At 46.4% G+C, this 25,000-nt stretch overlaps 6 protein-coding genes across 6 annotated transcripts in view; 1 reads left to right on the forward strand and 5 right to left on the reverse strand.

Moving 5' to 3' along the window:
• ppp6r2b (protein phosphatase 6, regulatory subunit 2b) overlaps positions 1-8,879 on the reverse strand; it is a 9,096-nt gene extending 217 nt beyond the window's left edge. The window contains exons 1-11 of the mRNA XM_060061540.1: positions 8,497-8,879; positions 6,722-6,885; positions 6,496-6,594; positions 5,870-6,056; positions 4,503-4,640; positions 3,896-3,961; positions 3,616-3,728; positions 2,830-2,943; positions 2,072-2,192; positions 1,440-1,601; positions 7-270 (exon numbers count right to left, since the gene is read on the reverse strand). Of these exons, the coding sequence (XP_059917523.1) occupies positions 7-270; positions 1,440-1,601; positions 2,072-2,192; positions 2,830-2,943; positions 3,616-3,728; positions 3,896-3,961; positions 4,503-4,640; positions 5,870-6,056; positions 6,496-6,594; positions 6,722-6,849 (1,392 nt within the window). The 5' untranslated portion in view covers positions 6,850-6,885; positions 8,497-8,879. The remainder of the gene's footprint in view (positions 1-6; positions 271-1,439; positions 1,602-2,071; positions 2,193-2,829; positions 2,944-3,615; positions 3,729-3,895; positions 3,962-4,502; positions 4,641-5,869; positions 6,057-6,495; positions 6,595-6,721; positions 6,886-8,496) is intronic.
• A 1,219-nt stretch (positions 8,880-10,098) lies between these two features.
• Positions 10,099-15,990, forward strand: dnaja2b (DnaJ heat shock protein family (Hsp40) member A2b). The gene is made up of 9 exons (XM_060060134.1): positions 10,099-10,386; positions 11,426-11,485; positions 11,673-11,908; positions 12,025-12,105; positions 12,225-12,358; positions 13,246-13,442; positions 13,826-13,970; positions 14,098-14,225; positions 14,346-15,990. Exons 1-9 carry the CDS (start codon positions 10,309-10,311, stop codon positions 14,532-14,534), a joined length of 1,248 nt encoding a protein of 415 aa, XP_059916117.1. The 5' UTR covers positions 10,099-10,308; the 3' UTR covers positions 14,535-15,990.
• Positions 15,700-17,581, reverse strand: LOC132463993 (uncharacterized). The gene is made up of 5 exons (XM_060060135.1): positions 17,273-17,581; positions 16,956-17,129; positions 16,754-16,858; positions 16,548-16,639; positions 15,700-16,452 (listed from the first exon to the last, which is right to left on the reverse strand). The coding sequence occupies exons 1-5, from the start codon at positions 17,573-17,575 to the stop codon at positions 16,287-16,289; spliced, it is 840 nt and encodes a 279-aa protein (XP_059916118.1). The 5' UTR covers positions 17,576-17,581; the 3' UTR covers positions 15,700-16,286.
• A 10-nt stretch (positions 17,582-17,591) lies between these two features.
• Positions 17,592-20,906, reverse strand: LOC132463991 (uncharacterized). The gene is made up of 7 exons (XM_060060133.1): positions 20,775-20,906; positions 20,431-20,550; positions 20,212-20,320; positions 19,917-20,037; positions 19,346-19,617; positions 18,668-19,145; positions 17,592-18,292 (listed from the first exon to the last, which is right to left on the reverse strand). Exons 1-7 carry the CDS (start codon positions 20,843-20,845, stop codon positions 17,955-17,957), a joined length of 1,509 nt encoding a protein of 502 aa, XP_059916116.1. The 5' UTR covers positions 20,846-20,906; the 3' UTR covers positions 17,592-17,954.
• A 125-nt stretch (positions 20,907-21,031) lies between these two features.
• Positions 21,032-23,222, reverse strand: LOC132464906 (uncharacterized). Its single transcript, XM_060061541.1, has 7 exons — positions 22,836-23,222; positions 22,607-22,747; positions 22,363-22,455; positions 22,063-22,251; positions 21,892-21,953; positions 21,555-21,730; positions 21,032-21,174 (listed from the first exon to the last, which is right to left on the reverse strand). The coding sequence occupies exons 1-7, from the start codon at positions 22,845-22,847 to the stop codon at positions 21,032-21,034; spliced, it is 816 nt and encodes a 271-aa protein (XP_059917524.1). The 5' UTR covers positions 22,848-23,222.
• A 478-nt stretch (positions 23,223-23,700) lies between these two features.
• kcp (kielin cysteine rich BMP regulator) overlaps positions 23,701-25,000 on the reverse strand; it is a gene marked incomplete at its 5' end in the record, with an annotated part of 17,680 nt that continues 16,380 nt past the window's right edge. The window contains 1 exon segment of the mRNA XM_060061542.1: positions 23,701-25,000. This exon segment is cut by the window's right edge and continues 435 nt beyond it.

Raw genomic sequence — 25,000 nt, forward strand, 5'->3', positions numbered from 1 at the left:
AGACAGAGAGAGAGAGACACTTACATGCGCTACCATTGTGTTATGAGCAGAGCTTTCAGGGTTCTGTGCTGTTCCCAAGTCTGAGTTCAGGGCCTCGGACAAACCCTTCTCCTTTGCGGCCTCCTGGGGTGGAGGAAGCAGGGACGTTTCCTGCGATCCCAGGTCCGGTTGGAGTCTCATCTCGTGGGCACAGGGTCTGAGGATGGCAGCTACGCAGAGCTCCACTTGGAGGTGGAGGAAGTTGTTCCAGGTGTATTTAAAGAACAAGCCCTGTTTCACAACAAGGTACGTTCGTCAGCGAGGGACAAAGTACGACCATTATCCTTTCAGATCTATAGATAACAGATCAGAGAGATGGATAGATGAATTCATAATAGTTTGATGGATAATCGTTTTTTCTTTTCATTTCAAACACTTGCATTTGACAATGAAGCGTTAATTGTCCACTCCAATAAAGCTCTATTTAATTGAATTGACAGACAGACAGATAGGCGGACATGGCTAATATAAAAGGGTTATAAAAGGGTAGGGAGATATATATGGATGGATAATAAAGATGTTTAGATATAGAATCATATATTCTGATTAACAGGTCGATCGATCTGTCTCCATATATATAATATATACAGACCAGTGTTTCCCACACATTGACGAGACGAAGGCGCATCGTGCATAGTGCTTTAGTCATTTTCTTAAATGCTTTATGAAAACTCCTCAACCCCATTTAGTGTTTACATTGTGTCATCAACATTCATATCGGTACCAGCAGAAGTAATTTGTCAGTAAGTGATGTGTCATATATTTTTTCTCAAATTCACCAGATTGATGCATTTAAATGAAATCTATTCTAATTATTCTCCTGGAGTGGCATGGACCCCCCTAGAGGATCCTATGGAAGCATATATGTAGCACAATTCAAATGGCAATGCAATTTGCAATTTGCTATTCAATAAGTCATTACATTATGCAATTGACAATTCATTATGCAATTTAATAATGTAATTTGTAAACACGTTATTCGGATTGTTTTGCGGATTGAAATGTAATTTGAATTTCGCAACACAGAGAGCGTGGCGAAGTCCATTGCAATCATGGCGACGCTAAAGCTTTTCAATTTGAATAAAGGAACTCAAAAAATTTGACAAAATGTTATTCTATTTTTCTTGTTATAACTTTTGATAATTGAATTGAGGATTTTATTGTCACTTTGCATGTTAAAATACACTTTGAATAACGTTTTTACAAATTACATTATTAAATTGCATAATGAATTGTCAATTGCATAATGTAATGAATTATTGAATAGCAAATTGCAAATTGCATTGCCATTTGAATTTTGATACACAAATGCTTCCATAGGACGGCGCCCCCCCCCTGCCCCCCAGTCTCCGCTGGGGGGCCCTGCCCTGGCCCCGGCTGGTGGGTTAGGCTTGGCTCACCAGCAGCACGTCCATGGTGTTGAGCTGGCAGAGGGTCTGGGCCACCACGGCGTGGCTGGCCGAGCTGGTGTAGAGCAGCGAGGCCACCAGCCGCGCCACGTGCAGACGCGTGTTCCCCAGAGGCTCCTCCAGAAGACCCATGGAGGTCAGCATGGGACTGCACTGCACACACACACACACGGACGCACACGAGCACACACACACACCACACACAGACACACGGACGCACACGAGCATACACACACACACATACACACGGACGCACACGAACACACACACACACACAGACACAGACACACGGACGCACACGAGCACACACACACACACACACACGGACGCACACGAACACACACACACACACAGACACACGGACGCACACACACACACACACACACACGAGCACACACACACACCACACAAAAACAAGTTAATGTCATAACATGTGAGAAAAACTGCAATACACAAGCAATCATAGAAAGCCCATTTTGTTCCTCATTGTCATACTCCATACTACGCTGTACCGTGTTTAGGACGCTGGGTTTGTAATGGACAGCATTGATGAGGAACAGATCTACTCCCAGAATGGATTGTGACAGCGCACTACGGGAGCGTCCGGTAGGTCCTGGCGTTACCTTGGGCGGGGCCAGCAGCAGCTGGTGGAAGTGGATCAGTTGTGGTTGGATGGCCAACAAGATACTGCTGTTGACGTTGTAACTTCTCTCAAACCCCTGAGCGTCCATGACGCCGTCGACCCTGAGGTTATAGATGACGCACACACATACACACAACACGTGAGCTGCAACGACCACACAGCAGGTTGGTTCAATAGTGGCTTGACATGGTCAGACTCATTGTTTGGTTAGAGGTGTGGGGGGGCGGAGCTCTGTCTGGAGGGGGGAGATAGGAGGGGGCGTGGCTCTGGGGGCGTGGCTCTGGGGGCGTGGCTCTGGGGGCCTGATTAGAGAACAGGCGGGTCGGTGACATGTGTTACAAATTACTCATCACCCGCGTTTTTTTTTAAACAACAACGCAACAGCTGGAGCGAGAGAGCGAGAGAGAGCGAGACTATAAAGATCATGAAGCCACTGAAAACGTAGATAGTGCACCGTGCCAGCAGATACCAATTCGCTTCAATTGCATTCATTACATTTTTGGTAGTGAAATAAATAAATGGTGCACCTCAATCTACCACACAAGATATACTTTTCTCCTCCAACATTTATTAAATCACGTATTTATTTAGCGAGACAGACGGATACTGATTTCGTCTTATACGACCATCATTTCTCCACATCATTTTACATTTTTTAGCATTGGTGAAAACAGACAAAAGGTGAGGTTTGGGTTGAATCCGGCGCCACTGAGGCCCAAACGGTCTGGGCGTACTCACACCGGCCTCCGGATCTCCAGCAGGGTGAGCAGAACCTGGACTCCGTTCACGATGCAGCTCTCGGTTCTCTCCCCTGAGAACATGTTCTGCAGTAACTGTCCCACACACTCCTGCCTGAATAACACGCAAAGGAACCAGAGCTAAGATCCAAACACACATTTTGACAGTGTGTGTGTGTGTGTGTGTGTGTGTGTGTGTGTGTGTGTGTGTGTGTGTGTGTGTGTGTGTGCGTGCGTATAAACGGCTCTCAAACCTCAACGCTTATTTGTTTTGTGTACTAGTTTGGATTGTCCGGTCTGTTTTGGTTATGGAGGTCTGACTCTGAACACTCCTTTGATTTGTTCAGACCAAACCAACCAAACAAGCAAGGGAAATACAATTAAGTTAAAAACAGGTGCCTGATCATAACATGTCAGTTCTTAGTGGTGTATCTGGGGGAACATGATAGAAACCATGCCTGACTCTGCATGTCTGACATGTTGTGAAATGCACATCAGCACTAAGTTCCCTCAAAGGTCTTAATAGTAGCACCAAACAAAATTAAATTAAAGAAAATCTAAATATAGATACTATCTACTATTCAAGTGTCTTGTTGACTTTGTCAAGAACATTTCTGTCCGAAAGCGGGCAAGAGGTTGGTGCACTAATGCCATTAAATCAAGTTAACTATAGGTGTAAAGATGCCCAGTGTGTGTGTGTGTGTGTGTGTGTGTGTGTGTGTGTGTGTGTGTGTGTGTGTGTGTGTGTGTGTGTGTGTGTGTGTGTGCGTGTGCGTTGGTTCCTTACGACTCCAAGGCTGAGAGCAACGGGTCGGATTCAGAGATCTCTTGCATCTGATTGGCCTGGTCTCTGCTCAGACGAATGATGTCACACAAGGTTTGAGATGCATTGGATTGACGCTGAAAGACACACGCACACGCACACGCACACGCACACACACACACACACACACACACACACACACACACACACACACACACACACACACACACACACACGTTCCAGTCCAGTTGTAATTGTTAAAATGAAAGAAATGTTTAAATAGTTTGTTAGTGTGAATTCTTACCTCTTCGTCTCTCTCGGGGTGAATGAGTTCTATTAATCTCTGGGCTAGCTTCTCTTCATTCAGCCACTGTGGATGAGAAACACACAGATATCAATGTGTGTGTGTGTGTGTGTGTGTGCACGTGGGTCAGTCAGTGTGTAGATAATAGCCCGACCGATAAAGGATTTTTAAGGCCGATACCGATACAAATATTTGGTGATTTAAAAATCCGATATTCCGATATATCGGATGATATATGTTTTAAAAAGAAATTCCAGAAACGCGTAACAAAACAGATTTCCCTTACATTGGTTATTTGTAGTTCTTTATGAGTCCTCAGTAAATTAATAAGGTAATGCAGTTTAGAAATAAACTGTATTTTATTGTTTTATTGTCACAACAGAAAAGACAAAATCCAAATTTATTAAAGTTCTGATAAATAAAATGTATAAAAATACAAACTTAAGATATGAAACTCAAAGTCCTTTGAACAAAATCACAATAACCCAAAAAAACAAAACAAATACAGATAGTTTGGAAAAAGCCTAATAACAGCCGATAATATCAGCGGGCCGAAGTGTATCGGCCGGGCTCCAGTGGAGATGTGTGTGTGTAAAGGGAGACGTACGTGGAGGGTCTTCTGTCTGAGAGACGCTGGCTCCACACAGCTGATGAGCCGCAGGAGCACGTCCATCATGGCCGACGTGTCGATGTGCTTCAGCACCAGGGACAGGAAGCCCTCCTTCCCGCGCAGGAAGCTGATCACCTAACCAGAACACCACCCAATTTACATTGCACAAAACCCCACCGCAAAACGGGCCTACGGACAGTTTCTAGGGGAAGACTGCAGAACAGGAACACATGAAATACCATTCACAGTTCAGCCATCGTTCTACAAAAGCGAAGATGAAAACAACATTCGAAGATATCCTTTTACCACAGCCTTCAGCCCATGATCACCCAATGAACAACAAGTGATTTGTGGATATTTATTTTGCTACACTCTACGCCACTTGTAAAGCCTGAGGTGGAACTTGGTAGGTTGTCTTCACTTAAATCTAGGGTAGGCATTCTTGTGATCCCAGCCAAAATAAGCAAGATATTTTAAGTGTCCAACTGAAAAGATTCCCCCCTCCCTAAGGCCCTCCTCGTTACCCACTCTCCCAAACACATGAGTCACTCACTGGCTTTAGCGATATGTCTGCCTAGCCTTGTGTTAGACTCCTGTCATTCGCAACGAGTGCACAGGAGGAGTGCAAGTAGCCGGGTATGTAGGTAGGCCATCATCATGTCTGAATGCCTGGATTAATGACTGGATAGGCTCATTACATACCTGCGACACCCCAGATATCGGCTTTTAAAAAATAAATTGTCTGAGCATTTGATTTATTGATTGCTGTTACGATGTCAAGACAATTTTAACAAATGTGAAAACAAATGCTTCTCAAATAAATACCTGCCGTAGCTTCTAAATGTCCCATGACATGCCACCAGGTGTGAGTGTGATTAGCCTTGCCAGCCGTTTCGAAAATCGGAGGCTAATCACACTCACACCTGGTGGCATGCCATGGGACCTTTAACCGTGCACCTTGATCCATGGAGAGCTATTGGAAGACCATGTCCATTCACGTGTATCTGAGGCCCCGTTTACACGAAGGGAAAACGCAGATATTTCCACGCGGTTTGGCCTCTCATTTACACGAAATCGCCCTATGTTTACAGTTTGTTACAGAAAGACGCTTGTGTTATTCGTTGTTGTTGATTCTGAGGATTCTGATTGGCTTGCATGGCTTTATCCTTCTCCCTACACTGCCGCCCATAGGTTCGGCATAGTTATAATGGCGCTCGACGGCGTATTTATGCGTTTTGATGTAAACGACAACTTTTTTGAGAACAATGTTGTGTGCACAATGTTATTTTTTAAAACGGAGGAGGAGGGGAAATATTCGTTTCTATAAATACCCTGGTACGTATAAACGTGGCCTGAGAGCCTACCTGCTCCGTCTTGCGTGTGATGAGGTTCCCGACGGTCTTGCTGAAGAAGGAGGCCAGCAGTGGGTTGAGTGGTGACGGCTGCTCCAGGAAGCCGTAGAGTGTGTCCAACAGCGGCTGTTCGTTACCCAGCTTATCGTTGATGACGCCCACGTCACTGGTCAACAGCTCACACGCGATGTTCGGATACCTGCCGCCCATCAACACCCACACACACAGACACACACACACACACAGACACACACGCACACACGCACAACCGCAACTACTTGAGGACAGAGGATCGAGTTCCTTATCGTGTCCTAGACATCGATTTTTCTGGATCAAAACTGAAATGGAATCATTTGATTACAGAGTTGGTTTAAATGTCACTGTGGTGTACTGGCTTATGCAAGAGCATGATGTAATTCACCCTTTGCAATAATGATTTGTTAATCAAGGAACTCACAAGCAATATGGTCAGAGGGCTGTATCTTGGTCCCATGTTTTATATATTTTTTTTTATAAAAATGGGTGCAACAACTCAAAAGATTCTAACTCCATTTGTTCTCTGACCTCATAAACTACACCTCTTCTGTATTAACACAATCAATGTCCGTGTAACATCATGTACAGTGAGTGACTGTTACTTGAAGCGCTTCATCTCCTCGACACCAGCAGGGGGCACTGTGGTGATGAGACGCAGTAGCTCCTGCATGCAGTTGTCCTGAGACAAGAACAGGAGGAGCCTAGAACAGGAAACAGGAAGTACACCTTACAACATGAAGGCATCAGACGATATATGAAAAAGAGATGACATGCCCAATGCAAGCGTCAGCTGTTACTAGATGGGATGTCAGAAGGTGAATCCCTGACCTCCTGTTCTGGGCCTTGCATTCTTGCAGTACATCCTCCTCGTCCATGAGCTCTGTGAGTGTGACATCGTCCTTCTCAAGCAGAGCCTCCAGGTGGGACGAAGCATGTAGGTCAAACTTCCAAAACATGGCTGACGTTATTGACGCATGCAGGCCTCGGCCAGCCTGCAGAGAATGTGGTTGCACAGACACAATTGTGACATTTCAGCAAATTCACAAGAAAGGCAAGGCTACACTGTGGTCAGCAGATGGTACATGTAGTGAGAAGATGTAATAAACGTGTGATGTGGGAACTGATGCTAAAGTAAAGGGTGATTCACCATCACATACTGTACATTCTGAGTAAGATCTGGCTTAGTCTCACAAGTCAGACTTTGTTTTAATTATTTAAACTGATGGCAGGCAAGCTCAAATCTGGACTAACATTATTTTCACTTTCTTTCACTTCATACTTATTCAACCAATCATATTACGAGAGTCGGGGATCTGTAATCGCATAATTGGCGGTCAACACAAGTTAAATATAAAAAATCTCAAAGATTCATGTCAACACTGTGTAGAATACCACTGTAGACAGTGACGCAGTGACTTATTCAAATCCCCTTCTGAAAGCATCAAACTCGTGCAAATTAGTTTTGCATAGGTAAAAAACCCAGGAAACAAGGCACCCTTCAGCCTTATCTGTTTCTGATTTCCGGCCCAGTCTCTTTTGCCATCTCCCCTCCATAAATGCTGCTATAACATAGTTGGACTGCTGGATACGAGATTAGATCTGGTTTAGACTCACAAATCTGATTTTAGATTAACATCTAAAGTCTAATGACAGACAAGACCAGACAGATCCTTGGCCAACAGTGACGGCTAATTCGGCCAGCATCGGTCAACTTAACATTTCCCTTGGTCGGTGCAAAGACAAATTCAAACGTCCTGTTCAGACGCCAACGTCCCTAGACAAAGTGTCTGGTGACTGGCCACTGTAGAAAAACCTGTGTTCCTCCTCCATACAGCATTTGCTAATGAGTTAATCTTTTAGGAAGAATAAATCATTAACATAACAGGAAACAATGGGTAAACCCGCCCTTCACACTCTATTGTTTCCGGCCCAGAAACTGCAGTCCCCACCCACAAATTATCCATTACATTGTCGAACATCTGGATCAGAGATTATATCAGGCTAAATGTTAACAATATGGTCCATCTCACAAACTTTACAATTGCCCCATACTCACTGACTAACCATAATCTAATTTAAACAAATTAAAGGAGCATTCAATCCATGAATCAGAAGAGAAAATGTGTGACAGCAAACAATGTCTATTTAAAAAGTGTCTCTCTATCGGTTTTATTGATGTTTCATTAATACTCAGTAGCGCTTTAAGTATGCATAGGTAATAAACTAGATGCATACACTAATGAAGATAGTAACAGTTACGTGACGCTAATGCAGGATGCATGGTGGTTAGCCATTCTAAGCAGCTGACATAGACATAAATCTGAGTCTAATCCATCACCAAGCTTTCAACAGACAGGTGCTTCTCACGCTACCTGCAATGTTCATTATACTGCACCAACATGAACGTGTTAGTATTACATGTCAGGCCCACGTCAATAAAAAAGGGCAGTCCAAGATTTCACACTCTCATTAGCAATTACTTTACCCTGAATGGCTATTGCATGTGACCTTGGTCTTAACATACTAAATAATAAAATAAGGCGCCCAGCCACTGGATTCCTCCTGCTCAGAAACAAAGGAAAACGCCTTGAACAACAATTCACCTTTAAACATGATTTAGGACCATTTCACCTTCTCTGAGATAAACAAGCGTGGAGCGATGCTAATTTGTTGACACTAATCCCGTTAGCCTGTCCGTGGCCAAACATGTTGAAACAAACAGGTGTTTGTGAGCCAACGATCTACCGACGCCACTTATTTATCCATGAAACGATGTCTGCGGTTCTGTGTACCGCTAACACGATCGGGTCCGTGTTAGTAGGCCTGTGCTAAAGGCATCAGCTGATGGTTAACAGCGTTATTACACATCCCTAACATCTACATGCGTATCATAACATTCCCAGACCAACGGCTAGCCCTCTTCTTTTAGCGCGGTTTCAGTCGCCACCAAGGTCGGGCGGCATGTCGCTCCTAAAAAATACATGTCATTTAATCGAATATTTACCCCCTGCTCTTCAACCGCTGGCTAGAAGACGTCCTGGTATCAGACCCACCTCGACATTAGCCAGCTAACATGCGTCGCAGGCTTAAATAAACGCTCAGGCCACCGAAGACACAACAGTGGCCGGCTCGTATATATATATTTATCCAACTCGTTTAATCGGTTGTATTCAGCAAGCTGGCTGTTTGAAACGAAAATCATTCAGTGTTGGCCGCCAGTGCGACTTATCCAACATGGCCAGTCCGGAGCTGGCGGTTCACGGCGGGCAGTCAGCTGCTGCTGCTGCTGCTGCTGCAGCTGTACAACATTTGCAGTATGTTCAAGTCGTACTCCGATGCAAATACACTCGCACCGTCCCTAGCTCATGTCTGTGCAGACATACTATAGTGACACTTGGATGGTCATATTGAAACTATATGTTAAAAACAACAACAATGGAAACAGGAGCTGTTATACTGGGGAATTGCCGTTTAAAGTGGGGAAGTCGGATCAGGACTTAACGTTACATCACATGTGCGCTGTACACATGGACCAAACTGCACATATGTTATTCTACGTGAAGGCTAACACCGTGGTCACTCGTAAGAAGCTGGGCTGGAAAATGAAAGGCATGAATGCGTAGCTTATTAACATTAATATGAGGTATTTTTTCCTTTAGAGACAATAATATAAACCATAATATAAAGTCGTAAATGCCCAATAGCAATTAAGTCGCTTAAATCGTCTGAATGCTATTTATTTGACGCATTGCGTAAAGACAGTCACGTGTGAAATTTATAACAATAATAAAGAAGAAGAATAACAATGATCCAATGGTCGTTCTGTAATGATAATCTGAAATTGTTGCATTTAGAAACGTAGACTATACACTACAAGTAGCGACCTGTTAGGCCAGGAAACTTATTTTAATTTGCCTGTGGTATGTCTGTAACCAATTTATGCAATTCTGGATTTAGACTGCAATATAACAGTTAGTGTAATTAATGGATGAGGATGTTTGTGGGTGATAACACGATATGGGAAATCAATGCAAGTTTTTTTAACCGAAAACTCCTTTAATGGACTAAACGTAGCTGCATCTCATTTTAACCTCAGGGAAGTTAAATTAATGAAAAAGTGTCTCCACGGTCAAAACGGCATCGCTAATCATAAATAAATCCTACTCGCATACATATGGGATGTCATGAGGTTGCCGTAGCTGCACAGGGCTTGAATGACGTCGGAGAGAATCGACGTAATTTTGTCAACAGAAAAAAAAGAAGCTCCACGGATCGTGCATGCGCATTACACACCGACAGCGGGGACAAGCCAACATTTTGGGTACACACCACTCCTGCTCAGCCCTCCCTGCTCCAGCCGAACCTCCGCACACACACACACGGCGTTTCAGTAAGCAAGAGGTGCAAGCACAGGCATGGCGAACGTTGTGGACACCAAGCTATACGACATTTTAGGAGTTTCGCCGACCGCCACCGAAAATGAACTCAAAAAGGTACGTGGTTTTCAAGCCGATATCGCGAATAGCGAGAAGGTACGTTCGACATCCATCCTGCCGAGCGTGGCCTTTCTAGCGGCTGCTCTTTAGCTCGTCTTAGCTAACGTTAGTTCAGCACACACACACACACACACACACACACACACACACACACACACACACACACACACACACACACACACACACACACACACACACACACACACACACACACACACACACACACACACACACACACACACACACACACACACACACACACACACACACACACACACACACACCATGCGAAGCGCTAGCTAGCTAGGGTATGTGAAGAGCTCCGCGATGTGAGGCTCCACCGTGTAGAATACGTTGTATGTAAGGGTATGGTGCGGGTATACACCCCGTATCCCTTGGGACGGGAGAACTAAAGTAATGTTAATGCTATCCAATTGAAAAGGTGAGTGGAGGAAGAATCGTTCGCGCTGCCTTTAGCTGACTAGCTAATTGTGTTGATCCCTCTGTAGTCGCCGAGTGTGTCCATTCATCGCTTCTCGACTCTTAAAAGTTGGTTTAAAGCATACATTGAAGCTTGGCACTTATGTACAATAATGTGGTGTTGGAAGTGAGTCCTTGTTTGGGTTATGTGTTGTCACATTTTTTTTTTTACCAGGTGGGTAACGCTGATGTTCTGAATATGATTAATGCTACATTAAACCACCATCACTGTGTGATGCTTATGTATATACAAGCTGATATTTACATTATCCATATCCTTATCTTGAATATAGTCTCTAGTTGTAACGTCCGTCGTCCCTGCTACAGAAAGAGGTCGTTGTCAAAGGCTGTCAACTCAAGCTGCGTGCCTAGTTGCAGTGTCACGGTTTTCTGACAACAGGGCCTCAAACTCGACAGCGACCAGGCAACGCAGTTCACTGATGATAGCGATGTTTGTTTACTGTCCCTTGAAGCGTTGACAATAGTAACCCAACGATATCAGGCTCAAGCTAAACTATTATTAGGGATGTTAATGTTATTGGTTTGTGGTTTACAGTCCTACCGCAAACTGGCCAAGGAGTATCACCCTGATAAGAACCCTGATGCCGGAGATAAGGTATGAGTCACCAAAACACAATTATAATTTTATCATACAATGGAGTTTTAAGGGGGTCCTCACAATTTTTATGAGGAATACATCTTTCTAAAAAAGCTGTCCAGAATTAAATCAATTAATATTGAGTTTGTCAAGATTATTTGGCATCATTAACATAATATCATAACTGTTTGATGATTCTGTCTAGTTCAAGGAGATCAGTTTTGCATACGAAGTGCTGACCAACCCTGAGAAGAAGGAGCTCTATGACCGCTATGGCGAGCAGGGACTACGGGAGGGGGCTGGCGGAGGCGGGCCAGGCATGGATGATATCTTCTCCCACATCTTCGGGGGAGGACTGTTTGGCTTCATGGGGGGGCAAGGGGGCCGAGGGGGGCGTAACGGGGGCAGGCGGCGAGGAGAGGATATGGTGCACCCCCTCAAGTGAGTTGGCACAAGGCTCCCGTTGGAATGCTCAAATGGCCCTTTTTGGAGTGAATCAAAGAATATGAAGCTGCCTTTTTTTGGGGGATTTTAACTTGATTCGTTATCTGTCGCAGAGTTTCCCTTGAGGACATGTACAATGGCAAAACCACCAAACTACAGCTGAGTAAGAATGTTCTGTGTAGCTCCTGTAACGGGTGAGTCTTTTAGCACAATTAAATCCCATGCTTGGAATGGGAGATGATAACCTTAACTCAATTGTGTTGGCCTTCATGTCCCCCTGATCCCGTCTGTTGTTTTGCTTGCGGCCCTTCAGCCAAGGGGGCAAGGCGGGAGCCGTGCAGAAGTGTGTCGCGTGTAGAGGGCGTGGCATGAGGATCATGATCAGACAACTGGCGCCTGGCATGGTCCAACAGATGCAGTCGGTCTGCACAGACTGCAGCGGAGAGGGTGCGCTGCAACCGCACCAATACACAGGGCTTTACAGGCCACATCTTTAGGGCACCCCCCTTACACTGTCTTTGGTTCGATCCATGGGCAGTCTTTGGATTTATTCATGCTTTGGAAAGGCATACTGCTAAATGCCCGTTACAAGTTAGCATAGTCTGATTATACGTCTTACATATGCCTGCCTTGTTTTTGAGCAGTCAAGAAGGTATTCAATTTGTAACAATCCGAAACCCTGAAACATTTGCAGTCCTGCAGCAATAAGCAGAAAATGCTTAATAATAATACTTAAAGGAGAAATCCGGTGTAAAATGTATCTGGGAGTTGGAATGTTCGTTTGGGAGCCAAAAAGCGCATATAGACGCATTATTACGTTTTAGACGATTCTTAAAAACGTAAGAATGCGAACAATACCATCAGTAGTTCGCCCGTCGACGCCATCTTGTCTTTAAGACTCGATAAGTAGATTGGCGAACACACAGCTTGCGTTTTGTTCACGGATGTCACAAGCTCTGTTTGCCAATCTACCTATCGAGTCTTAAAGACAAGATGGCATCGACGGGTGAACTGCTGGTGGTACTGTGCGTCTAAATGCACTTTTTTTCTCCCAAATGAACATTCTAACTCGTCATCATACCAAACATATCCCAGATCCATTTTACACCGGACTTCTCATTTAAGTTAATCACTATCTTTGAAGCAATTATCACAATTATAATCCAGAAATTGTTCCTTGGAAATTAAATGATTGACTATTGCAGTTAGGGGGGTCGACCAAAAGATTAATCAATCAATTGTTTCGGAAAGAGTTTATGGGCAGATGTGCAAGTTAAGATTACATTGACATGCACTGTAAAACCCTAACGTTGTCTTCTCCTCTCCGAGTGTAGGGGAGTTGATTAATGAAAAGGACCGCTGTAAGAAGTGCGAGGGGCAGAAGGTGTGCAAGGAGAACAAGCTTCTGGAGGTGCATGTAGACAAAGGCATGAAGCACGGCCAGAAGATCACCTTCTCTGGGGAGGCCGACCAGGCCCCAAACATTGAACCAGGAGACATTGTCCTGGTGCTGCAGGAGAAGGAGCATGAGGTACACACTGGAATGAACCTTTGCCCGTGTATTGGTCGTGGATGGTGGATGGTGATGCATCCAGTAGGGATCGACTGATTTTTAGGACCGATACTGCTTTTTTTATCATCAGCCTTAGCTGATGACCGATACGGGCTGCCAATTTTTTTGAGCCGATATTTCGAGCCGAGACTGCTTTTGCTCCCTCAATTTACATCATAAAAATTACACAATGATAACAAAAAAAAGTCTCAATATGAAAAAGGAACATTTATTATTGAACTTGTCAGTCTATAAATCATGCCGGGAAAATAAATAAATAATATGGGCTATCCAGGGAGGGTGCACAGATCTGGTGGTTGATTTGAAGCAATGTGTACAATTATTTTTCTTTTTCTTTTTAGTATTTCAACCGTGAAAGCAGTAACCTTCATATGACCCAGCGCATTGGCCTGGTGGAGGCTCTCTGTGGCTTCCAGATCACCGTGGCACACCTCGACGGCCGCCAGCTTCTGGTCAAGAGCCCACCTGGCAAGGTCATAGAGCCAGGTACATGCCCTTTCTACTGATGTATGAAAAGTATATGGTCCCATGCACATATGATGTTGTCGAATTGTAAATCTTAGTGTTGGTTTGAGGTGAGTGTGACTGTCACTCTCGGTCCTGTGTCTGACAGGCTGCATCCAGGTGGTGAAAGGAGAAGGAATGCCCCAGTATAGGAATCCCTTTGAGAAGGGAGACCTGTACATGAAGTTTGAAGTTCAGTTCCCCGACAATAACTGGATTAACCCTGAAAAACTAGTCGTAAGTTAGAACACATGATGCCTGATTTAAAAATAACAACAACTTTGTATTTTGTAGATATTTAAAAAAAGCGAACGCCTATTGCGTGAGACACGGAGTGAGCTTGTGGCTGTTCCCCAGGAACTTGAAGACCTGCTCCCCGCGCGCGCCGAGCACCCCGTCATCTCCGCCGACGTGGAGGAGGTGGAGCTCAGCGACTTCGACCGAGCCCAGGGGGCGGGCAGCGGCGCCCGGCGCGAGGCCTACAACGACAGCTCGGACGAGGAGGGGGGCCCGCACGGGCCCGGGGTGCAGTGCGCGCACCAGTAGGAGAGACCCGCGTACCGCCGACGACGACGACGACGACGACGACGACGACAACACAAACAACGACATACGCACACATCGACATTCACACCTTGAGTACCACTGCTCCCACACAAGGCCCGAGTTGGCACATAACGCGCACATTCCTCTCTTTTCTCAATCCCTGGGGGAAGGAGAGTCTCTTAACACCCGTCATGCTCATTCTCTCCAGTTCTAGTGTGGCTGGATGTGTGACCAATATAATGTTTATGGGCCGCAGTGATCGTCCGTCATCCGCGAGGTGAATATTCCTTTATCGGCTACGTTTAATGAAACCCTCCGAAAATCCATGCTAGGCTTTTCCATGTCACCGGGGCCACATGCCCGAATAGTGTATAGAATGCAACTATTGCACCATCTGCCATCTTGTATAAGGTGTAGTCTAGTCTTTCCCATGCGAGCGCATGGTACCGAATTGCCGCAGAACTCGCACATCCAGGTCCCGTGTCAAGAATGTAGGATGTTGCATTAAGATTTACCAACGCGACTTTCTGTACCTTGCAAAGTGTTCCTGCAATCAAAGATCCCAAATTGGAAGGATCTGACCTGATGACAGCCGTCAAAGCATGTCTTCACCTTGTACCGAGGTAAACGGGTGGGGCATCTCGGCCCTTCCTGTCATTTAATGGGTTATCTTGGATCTGAGAATGACCCAGCTTTTCTTTGACTACTATATTGAATATTGATATTGAAGCTTAATATAGGAGATATTTGTAGTAATAACCAACGCGTCTTTGTTGGATACCATATTTTCTCGGGTCAATACCTCTTTAAGTTGCTGAGTGAGACATTAAGAATGCAACACATGGACCCAAGTTTGAGTTGTACCTCTGTTTGAGTCGAAGACTCGTATTAACGGATATGTCTGGGAGCCACGGTGGAATGTTGCGTTTCCTGTAACCGGTTTTTATTATGTTTTGGGTTTGGACATTAGATCAAATAGTTTTTAGAAGGAAAGGGCACTGATAATGGATAAACAAATAAGCACTTTCGACACTTAAGTCCAATGACCAAGCACCGTCTGATTAGGAAACCCTCTGTGCTTGACTCCTTCTCTGTTAATATGCATCTTTGCCGTTAAGGAGGTGTGACGCCAAGCGATTTGCCCAAGGACATTTTGACACAACCCCTCTCCCAATGAGCCTGTAAATACTTGTTCTAGTGCTGAGGTGCATCTACGGTCCATTCTGAGGTCACAGCACTTATGTTTCAAAATAGCCTGTGGGTTTACCTGTTCTGTTGCTAATGTTATGTGGACATAGAGGAGTGTGGACGGGAACCTCTCTAGGCTGGTGGCATGTATTGTATCATCTTATTCAGGCCACAGAGAACCTACAGAAGACTTGAGGTCAATTGCTAATGATTGAGCGTGTTTATGCCTATCTGTCAAGATGAACTATATTAAAAAGTTACCATATAGGACCGTTGTCTTTGTTGAATCTTTATTTCTTGGTATTTATATTCACTATTCTTCACCAAGTCTCATTCACGGGTCATTCACAAGACGTGCTCTTTGTCAAGTCATGGCTGTGTACACAAATGATGAACCAGTTTGGTTAAATGTTTCTTGTTCATGTAAAGGACGTGAACAAGAAAAGGATTCATGAATTTGTGCATTTGTTCTAAAACACGCTACGATCAATGGAAGCAATAAAATAGATTGGGAACACTGGTATTGGATCAGATGCAATCCTTACATCAGTTCTGAATGATCTGTTAAACCATTTCATCAGTAGGGGATGCGTTGCATGCATGCGTTACACAATGGGGTGGTGGCTGGCTGGTATTGTGTGAAAGCGGTTGACTTTGTGTTATTCTGTGCTGTGCTGTGTCTGAACTGTGGACCACCGGACCCAGGAGTTGTTTAAAGCCAGCGGTGTTCCTAATATGGACGAGAGAGGAGGAGGAAGTGCATCACAGTCAAACAACCGTCACAGCATCTGTACGTCTTTAGAGCTTGACCAAGCGGTTCCTCACCGGTCTCGTTTGGACTGCATCACACAGGATCTCTCTCTCCTCAGCTGGTCTAGCCGGGCTCGGACCACGGTCTTCTGCTGAAGCTTATCTTCCTGGGAAATGCCAAAACACGCAAAAGCAACCTTTTCATATCTGCTGCTTCTCATTATCCACCCAGGGAGACCCAGAGGATTCAATTGTGTGTGTGAGAGTGTGTAGAACGTCACCTGTGGCAGATTGTGTGTGAGGTGCTCCAGTGCTTCTTTCTGTTTCAGACCTAGCAGATCCTCCTCTGCCTTTTTGTTCTGAACAATCGAAAGTCGCTCCTGAAGCTTCAAAAGTAAAAAAACCAAAGAAATGTAAGCGACGTTGACCAATACGAACCGAAGTAAACCGAAGTATAGTTGATCATCGTTTCTTTCTCCCGACCCGTAGCAGCTGTCTGTCTCTGTCTCTCTGTTGCTTCTCCTCGACCTTCCTCTGCATGTCTACCAGGTTCCGCATCGTCTTCTCCCTCTCCATCAACGACACCGGCTCCCTCGTTTTATGGCCCTTCCACGAACTTGCATCCATCGCCCTCCTCTCCTCTGGGAACTCGACCTCCTATCGGGCAGCAGAAAAATGGTTGATTCTGGGCTGAGTCAAAAGGAAAAGGACTGTCTTTAAAATAGTTCATGTCTAACCATGCTGACCGCTCCAGAGTGCTTTTACAGAAGCTGAGCGGACGTTGGTGAAGCTTCTCTTACTGTGGTCGGTGGGACGCTCGTACGGTCCTCGGCTGGAAGCAGTTCGTTTCCTTTATGAGCCCACGGCCCTTCTGCACTGGGGACCGAGCAGACTTCCACTTCTGCCTGGCCCCTGCATGCCTCTCCCGTCATGTGGTCGGACGTCATGTACGGCTCCGGCTGAAACTGCGGCTGGGTCTCAGTAGAAGGAACCAGGGGCTGTGATGGTGCAACTGCTCTGGTCTCTGTCGCAAAACCATGTTCCTGGAAGCTGCCTTCGGAGAGAGCTTGCTCGTTCTCCACCTGGTGTTTGCTGGTGTGCATTTCAACCTTTGAAGAAGTTGCGATTAGATATTTTTCCCTGATCACAATTAGGGTCTCGAAGGCCGAAAAGACATCGCACAACCCTAAGCATTTCAAATACTATAACGATCCTTCAGAAGATCACTCCTAATGGATTACATTTTCTTAGGAAGACTGGCAGTGCAATAACAAAATCTGCCAGGCCCTACGTACATCATATTGTATGATACTGTTGAGAGCCACCACAAACTGGAACACATTTGAACTAGTTGCACAACTAGCAAACACCGACTCCCGAACGGCGACGTCGTTTAATTGACCGTGATCACAGCTCGCTGGACTGGCTCGCCTCAACAGAGCGGAAGGTCGTACGGACGTACGGCAGAAGAAGATACTGTGGTCAGCGTAGTACCTGTACCCCGGGCTGACCCGGCGGCGGCTCCACCAACACCTCCATGTGCTCCCCGGCCTCGTCCTCGTCCCCCGTCCCCAGGTGGACGCTGCACTCCCCTGGACCGCCCCCGGCCGCCTCGGGGTGGCACTGCGTCTGCTTGCTCCACGCCGACGTGATCAGAGAGCCCTGCTTCTCGTAGCCCTGCGGCGCTCTCCCGCGGCTCTCCCCTCGCTCTTCCTCCTCGTCGCTCCCTTCCTCTTCAGGGCGCCCGCGGTGGGTCGCGGCGCCGTCCGAGACGCACAGGATCTCCAGGTAGGGCAGCTCCTCCAGGGCCGCACCGCAGCCTTCAGAGCAGCACGGAGGACGTGGTTAAAGGGCACGCATCATACCCCCGGGTGTGGGTGGGATCAGCCCTTACAAGACCTCTTCTGACATCACAAGTGGGCGTGTCCGTCTAGATGTGTGCTGGATGGATCAGTCTACCGGCCTACCCGGGGGACCGTAGCAAACGTTGCTCATCTGTCCGTCACACATCTAGGTGGACACGCCCTCTTGTGATGTCAGAAGAGGCAGATTTTCTAAACGGCGTGTGGCGGCTAATCACGCTCACACACCTTTAAGGCTGGTATGTGGCAGGAGTGTGAAGGTATTCCTGGTGGTGGCTGGGATCGGGATTGATTTGGGGTTATTTCTTCGATATTTATTATTCGTCATAATACCTGTGCAGAGATCCTGTCTCGGAAAAACCTCTTCAGCGGCCGTTACTGGTCCTGGTACGGCTTCTGGTACTGGTCCTGGTACGGCTTCTGGTACTGGTCCTGGTATGGCTACTGGTCCTGGTACGGCTTCTGGTACTGGTCCTGGTACTGTTCCTGGTACTGGTACGGTTCCTGGTCCTGGTATGGTTCCTGGTACTGGTACTGGTCCTGGTACTGGTCCTGGTACTGGTCCTGGTTCAGTTGCAGGTCCCTCGTGTGATGGGACGCTGCTCTCCGCGGGAGCTGCAGCGCTTTTATTGTGAAGGCCAGCATTGCTGTTCAGTTCTGTGATTGGCCCAGCCTGGCTTATCCCCAACCCCACCTCGACCACTGAGGACTCGGGAACGTCAGGACTGAGGATGTTGTGCAGGTTGGCAAAATGCTGCGTTTGGAATTCCGACCGATATTTGTCTCTCAGAGCCTGAAGATGCTCCATGCTCTTTAGCGAGCGCGCACGCACGCACGCACGCACACGCACACGCACACACGCACACACACACACACACACACACACACACACACACACACACACACACACACACACACACCATAGTCACATGTATTATTCATGTACCCCGTTCCCAGATGATGTTGTGTTGCGGAGTGTCGACAGCAGAGGTGTGCGTGGCGGGGTCTCACCATGTGGAGCAGCGATGGCAGCGCAGTAGAAGCCTGGGCCTCCTGGCGGTCTGCCAGCTGCCTCAGCAGGATCACAGCGCTCTCTCCCCATCGGTTGGCCGTCCCTGTGGACCAGCCGCCTACCCCCTCCTGGCTCTCATTCTGGGGGGGCTGCGTCCGCGGTGGTGGAGAGTTCGACTGTCGGAGTGCAGCATGTGTCTGGAGGTCGCCACCGATGTGTTGCAGCCTTCTGAGGCAGCCGTCTTTTAAAGAACCAGGCCTTTGTTTTTCCTCTGTCGGGGGGGAAAGGGATCAGTCGTCATTGAAGGGGGCATATTGTACCACCAGGCGGGAGTGTGATTACCCGTGTCAAGCCGTTTTGAAGGTTCTGACATCACAGGTGGGCGTGTCCACCTAGATGTGTGCTGGATAGATCAGTCTGCCAGCCTACCCAGCGGAGTGTAGCAAATGTTGCTCATCTATCTGTCACACATCCAGGTGGACACGCCCATTGTTTTATAATATGTCCCCTTTTGGAAGATATGAAATTTACATTAAGTATTTATACTAAGACAAGCCAAAACAGACTTACTGTCCTTTAGAGGGCACTGGTTCCCCTGTCCCTCGAGCTGGTGTAGGGAGACGCCACGCAGCAGTCCCAGGAGGTACTGCCTCTCCGCCTTCTGCTGCAGAACCAGCAGCTGCAGCACAGCCTGGAGGGATTAGGATTAGGTTAGGATGGGTCAGAGGTCCGGATCCAATGTAGAGAGTCTGTGTCTGCATGTAACACGGGCTGGTATAATGGGGTAGCTTCGGTCCGAGCTATACCGTGGGTTAAATTGGTAACCCTTCGTATCAGACGTGAACCGATATCTCGATGCACGTACCTGCTGCGGTGACACTGAGATGGGTATCTCTTCCTCCTTCTCGTCCTCATCGCCATGAAGCCACTGTTCCACCATCTCCTGCCGGCTGCCCGTGTTGCTGACACACGGCCTGTCGAGGAGAAGGTGGTTTCACATGTGGGAAAGACAAAAGCGATCAGGGGTTACCAATTCGGCAGCTTGATACAATTCCTGTTTTCGCGGCGTGTCTGGTCGTCTCACCAGGACTCCCAGAGCTGTCGTGCTGCAAGCAGAGCTCCGTAGGAGCTGCTCTCCGTCTGGGCTCTGAACGTGGCGAGCCTGATGTAAAGAAACAACAGCTTCAGGCTCTCCCTGTTAAGCCTGCAAAGACAAAGAGCCAACAGAACACAGCGTCAATGTCAATACAGGCATCATCATTTGCTTGATTGTTTTTGGACATTTTCCCATAAATCAAACGACAAAGAAGACCAAACAATGATGGTAACCTGATTTGCGCAAAACAATTGTTGCAATGTGTTTGGCTCCTTCTGTTCTGTTTTGTTCTTCACATCAAGGGGCCAACTACCGTACCGAATGCGTCGTACCTTTTGCTGAGGTGTGTCAGTGAATCCATCTCCTGCTGGCGGGAGGCGTGGGCCTCTGTCAGGACCGTCATGGCCGACCAAGACGACCGCACACCGGACTCAGAGGAGCCGGTCGGGAACCCCCGCCCACGCGTCCTGCCGGGACACATCAAACACCTTGACGTCAGTCGGCATTCGCGTCGATTAATATCGTTTTTTAAAGCAACCATTTCGGCGTGCGTGTGCGTGTGCGTGTGTGCGTGTGCGTGCCGTGCTCATTACTTGTAAACCCTGAAGGCCCCCGGCAGCTCGGTCAGACGGAGCAGGTCCCCAGACGCCAGCGCCCGCTCGGCCAGGTCCTCGAGCCCCTCCTTCTCCTTGTCTTGTTGCCATGGCGGCAGGGTCTCCCAGGCACTCCAACCTGTAGTGGGTCGAGTACACAAAGAGACACATGTCCCATGCGACGCTGAAGGTGACATGTTACACCACCAGGTGTGAGTGTCAAAAGCCGTCACAAGCCGTTCTGATCGGCCTCTTCTGACATCACAAGTGGGCGTGTCCGGCGAGCTGTGTGCTGGACGGATCAGTCTACCAGCCTACCCAGTGGACCGTAGCAAACGTTCCTCATCTATCCGTCACACATCTAGGTGGACACACACACACGCACACTTTTTGCAAAACAGCAGATTTTCAAAACGACTTGTAACGGCTAATCACACTCACAGCTGGTGGTGTAATATGTCACCGTTCACAGGCTCTGGTGTAGTGATACCGTTGACCCCAGGCGCAGAGTAGCCGTACCGTAGTGCTGCCTCAGCATCTCTGTGTACAGAAACCCCGTGACCACGGCGTACTTCATCTCCACCAGTGAAAGGAGGTCGGCCGGGGTCAAACAACCCAGAGCGTGACCCCTGACCTCCATCTCAGTCGCACGCCCGCGTCGGGGTGCGATGCTGTGAACGCCTTCGGTCACCAGCCTAGCGTGGGTGAAAAACAACTCATTGACTTGCAGCGACACCAGCAGAGGGAATAATAGCATCAAGGGAGACGTTCACGGTTTCACACAAGGCGGGTCGAGTTTCACAGAGAGCTTTGTTTTACAGGAGGTGTTCAGAGATACGTCTGATAGTGAGGATACCTGGCCCAGCACTGTCGAGCGCTCCTCTTCAGACGCAACACACACCTGTGGCTGTGTTCTGTCTGTACAGGTTTAGGAGGAGGCAAGCGTTAGCGTCCAGACATGACTGATGATCGTGCATCTACAGGAGAGAATAAAAGTCAAAACTTGAGCTGTGATGGAAACGGATACCTGCGAAAGATCTGCGTCATCAGAGCCAGGGGGTACGGAGACTGAGTACAATATGTTCTGAGCGTGTTCGAAGGTGCTTGAATCTGAGCGCATGTTATCTGGGTTTCGCTGATACATGGGTTCCTGTGTGTCCTGTAGATGTCCGTTCTTGTGTTTCCCCATGTTGAGCAGCTGCTGGGACCAGTAGAGCTGAAATAACAGGCACAGCGACCTCGTACATACTGGGGGAACAGGAGTGAGTCACGTGTTGTAATGTAACGTATGATCTCATAAAGGCCTAAAAGAAAATCACATTTCTACCTCGTCTTTCCTTTCTCTCTCTTTCTGCATTTCTAAAAGAACATCCAGGATGTGTTCACCCGCGCATGACCACCCTTCATCTTCCCCAGCCACCTGGCGAAGCTGAAGATGGTATAGTAGATGAGTTAGCACAATGAAATACTGATGCATGGGTATAAGGGGCGGTGCACCTGCATAGCCCCCAGTATGTGATGCGTGTTCCATAACAAAAGCAAAACAAATGCGTTTATCCACATTGATTTACCGTCTTCAAAGCGACAAGAACATCATCTGCCGTGGAGGGGTAGTGGAAGACCCTCCGGTAGATCAGGCTGATATCTTCAGAGGAGAACCTTCCTCCGGCAGAGACACCCAGAGCACGGTACAAACCATCGACGATGCACGCCTCCAGAGATGCACACAGAAATGAAATGAGCAAAACAGTTCATATCCCAAAGGTGATGCATGGTAAACAATAACAAAAAGTGTCTCACCTTCTCCTCCATGTTCCCACCGTTTGTAGTCGATTATAAATTATACACAGTGTCCCTATGGTTACCACAGTCTGGGAACAACATTGGGTTCATGTTACCACCAGGGACGCGCTGCCCGGTCATAGGCCCCTGAACGAAGGTCCTTTCTGATCCGATTAAGCCGAGCGCAGGCCAGCCGAGGGGGAACAGAAACACTTGACACGCCGTACTGTGGCCCTAACCCTGAAATAGAGGCTGTGTCTGCCGACGGGCTGAGAGACCAGGCTGCCACTTTCTGTGAGACGTTTGTTATTCCAGGTGAGGAGGTCACCTTTAGGTAACATATTTATATTATATGAAGGTAGAGGTGACGTCAAGCAAGATGTAAATATAATACTGTAAGCTAAATTGTCAAATGTGTCGAAATTGTGAATATTTTTTTGTTTAAGAAATGTACATATGTACCTGACAAATAGAAGCATGTGACGCAAACAAAGAAGTTAGCATTACGGTACTGCTAAGAATAGGTAGGGAGCCTAATCTTTTTGTATCTATAGTATAGATACGAAAATATATATTTTGTTTTTGTATAAACTGTATAAAAAAAATAATATATATATATTATATATAGTTGGTGGTTTTGGGCAATGCAGTATGCCTATGTTACCTGATGCAGATGTAGCTGATAAGACTCAGCACGTCTCCTAGCCTTAGTAGTCTGTAACACTAGACAACCTTAGGGTGGATGTTTTCAGGTCCTTTTCATTGGTTTACATTTCCTTAAACTTGCTCTAATCATTAACTATAAATGGATGTTCTCTATCAAACCCATGTCAAAATGTTGTAGTGTTTTTGTAATTTGACTTTTCCACAGAAAGAGCACACATTATTCCACAATGATATTTAGCTTTTAATATTTATACGATTCAACAGCAATAAGCAGTATCACCGTGTTATGTTGCATAGTGTACAGTATCGGTTCTCAGTGTTCACATAAACAATCGATGAGCTACCACCACAATTGGAGGGGATGTGATTGAGGTTGAAAATGTGAGATATACATATAGTCTCTGCTCAGTGCGACATTTGGCATTTGAATGCATGTTTGCTTATATTCTACTACATGTTTTAAAACAAAATTAAACATTAAAAAGGATGTCCAGTGAGTGGAGCAAATAAAACAATACTTAACTCAGTTAAAGATAGGTTAAATAATTATTCTCTTAATTCGTATGCAGCTTCCTTGTTCAACATACGACGGATATTACATTTCTTCCATCTGTCCATTTTTCTCATGTTCCCCATCATAAACACCGTGATCAGGCTTCTGCAAAGGAGCTTTAGCCCCCCCTGCAGGCTCCAATTCGAAGCAGTAACTAGCGCAAAAGCCACTTATACAGTGTTTTTCACTTTCAGCAGAAATGTAGTTAGTTATTATTTTGTAGTTCTTTCAGTTACTCACCTCACAGCTCTTGTACCGTGATGAAGTCTCTCCTGATTTTTAGGATATTAAAAGTGTAATATGATTGGGAAACAAATCCGTAAATGCGCCTCGCCTTGGTGTTATGATATTCACAACCCATGAGCCTAGTTTCCTCTTGAAGTAGTATAAAGTAGTATAAAAACAAAAAAAGTAAAATAAAATACAAATTAACATTGTGTCCCAACACTTAGTAAAGAAAAGTTAAAAATCACAAAAGAGCCGGTCATAAATAATTATGATCGAAGATAATCACAGACGATGAATAACGGCATGGATAAAATATGATAAAATATTCTCCCCCGGAGAATGTAATCCTAGTTCAGAGGTCCATAATACAGTGGTTCTTTGGTTTTAGACATTATGCCTCTGGAACCCAATGGAAGGCTGCAGTCCTTAAGGGGTCAGGTGTGAGGTGTGTTAGGCAGAGATATACATATATATATATATATATATATATATATATATATATGTATATATATATATATTATACAGCGATTAATAATGTGTCTGTATAGAATAGAAAAGTTGAGAAGTATCTCCCAGTGCAGTTGGAGGCTGTACTTGGATGGGCTCACTGCTCCCTCGATCTCTTACTAGAGTACAAGTAGGGCAGGTAATACGGGGAATCGAGACACTGACCACGTACCGCCGTGACGCCGTCTGTCGCGGACCATCTCTGTGAGAAGAACACGACGGCGGTGAA

Source organism: Gadus macrocephalus, chromosome 9 (assembly GCF_031168955.1).
Source record: "Gadus macrocephalus chromosome 9, ASM3116895v1".
Lineage (NCBI taxonomy): Eukaryota > Metazoa > Chordata > Actinopteri > Gadiformes > Gadidae > Gadus > Gadus macrocephalus.

Bases quoted from the DNA above. Each gene is read 5' to 3' on its own strand.
- dnaja2b (XM_060060134.1), top strand. From the start codon at position 10,309: ATGGCGAACGTTGTGGACACCAAGCTATACGACATTTTAGGAGTTTCG. The intron at 11,909-12,024 runs GTGAGTTGGCAC...TATCTGTCGCAG, and splicing joins GATATGGTGCACCCCCTCAA to AGTTTCCCTTGAGGACATGT. The intron at 14,226-14,345 runs GTAAGTTAGAAC...GCTGTTCCCCAG, and splicing joins TTAACCCTGAAAAACTAGTC to GAACTTGAAGACCTGCTCCC.
- LOC132463993 (XM_060060135.1), bottom strand. From the start codon at position 17,575: ATGCACACCAGCAAACACCAGGTGGAGAACGAGCAAGCTCTCTCCGAA. The intron at 16,859-16,955 runs GTCGGGAGAAAG...TTACTTTTGAAG, and splicing joins GAGACAGACAGCTGCTACGG to CTTCAGGAGCGACTTTCGAT. The intron at 16,640-16,753 runs GTGACGTTCTAC...GGCATTTCCCAG, and splicing joins TCACACACAATCTGCCACAG to GAAGATAAGCTTCAGCAGAA.
- LOC132463991 (XM_060060133.1), bottom strand. From the start codon at position 20,845: ATGACGGTCCTGACAGAGGCCCACGCCTCCCGCCAGCAGGAGATGGAT. The intron at 20,321-20,430 runs GTGAGACGACCA...TCTCCTCGACAG, and splicing joins CGACAGCTCTGGGAGTCCTG to GCCGTGTGTCAGCAACACGG. The intron at 19,618-19,916 runs GTAAGTCTGTTT...CCCCCCCGACAG, and splicing joins CCAGTGCCCTCTAAAGGACA to AGGAAAAACAAAGGCCTGGT.
- LOC132464906 (XM_060061541.1), bottom strand. The intron at 22,252-22,362 runs GTAGAAATGTGA...CTGTTATTTCAG, and splicing joins AGAGAGAAAGGAAAGACGAG to CTCTACTGGTCCCAGCAGCT. The intron at 21,954-22,062 runs GTATCCGTTTCC...AAACCTGTACAG, and splicing joins ATGACGCAGATCTTTCGCAG to ACAGAACACAGCCACAGGTG.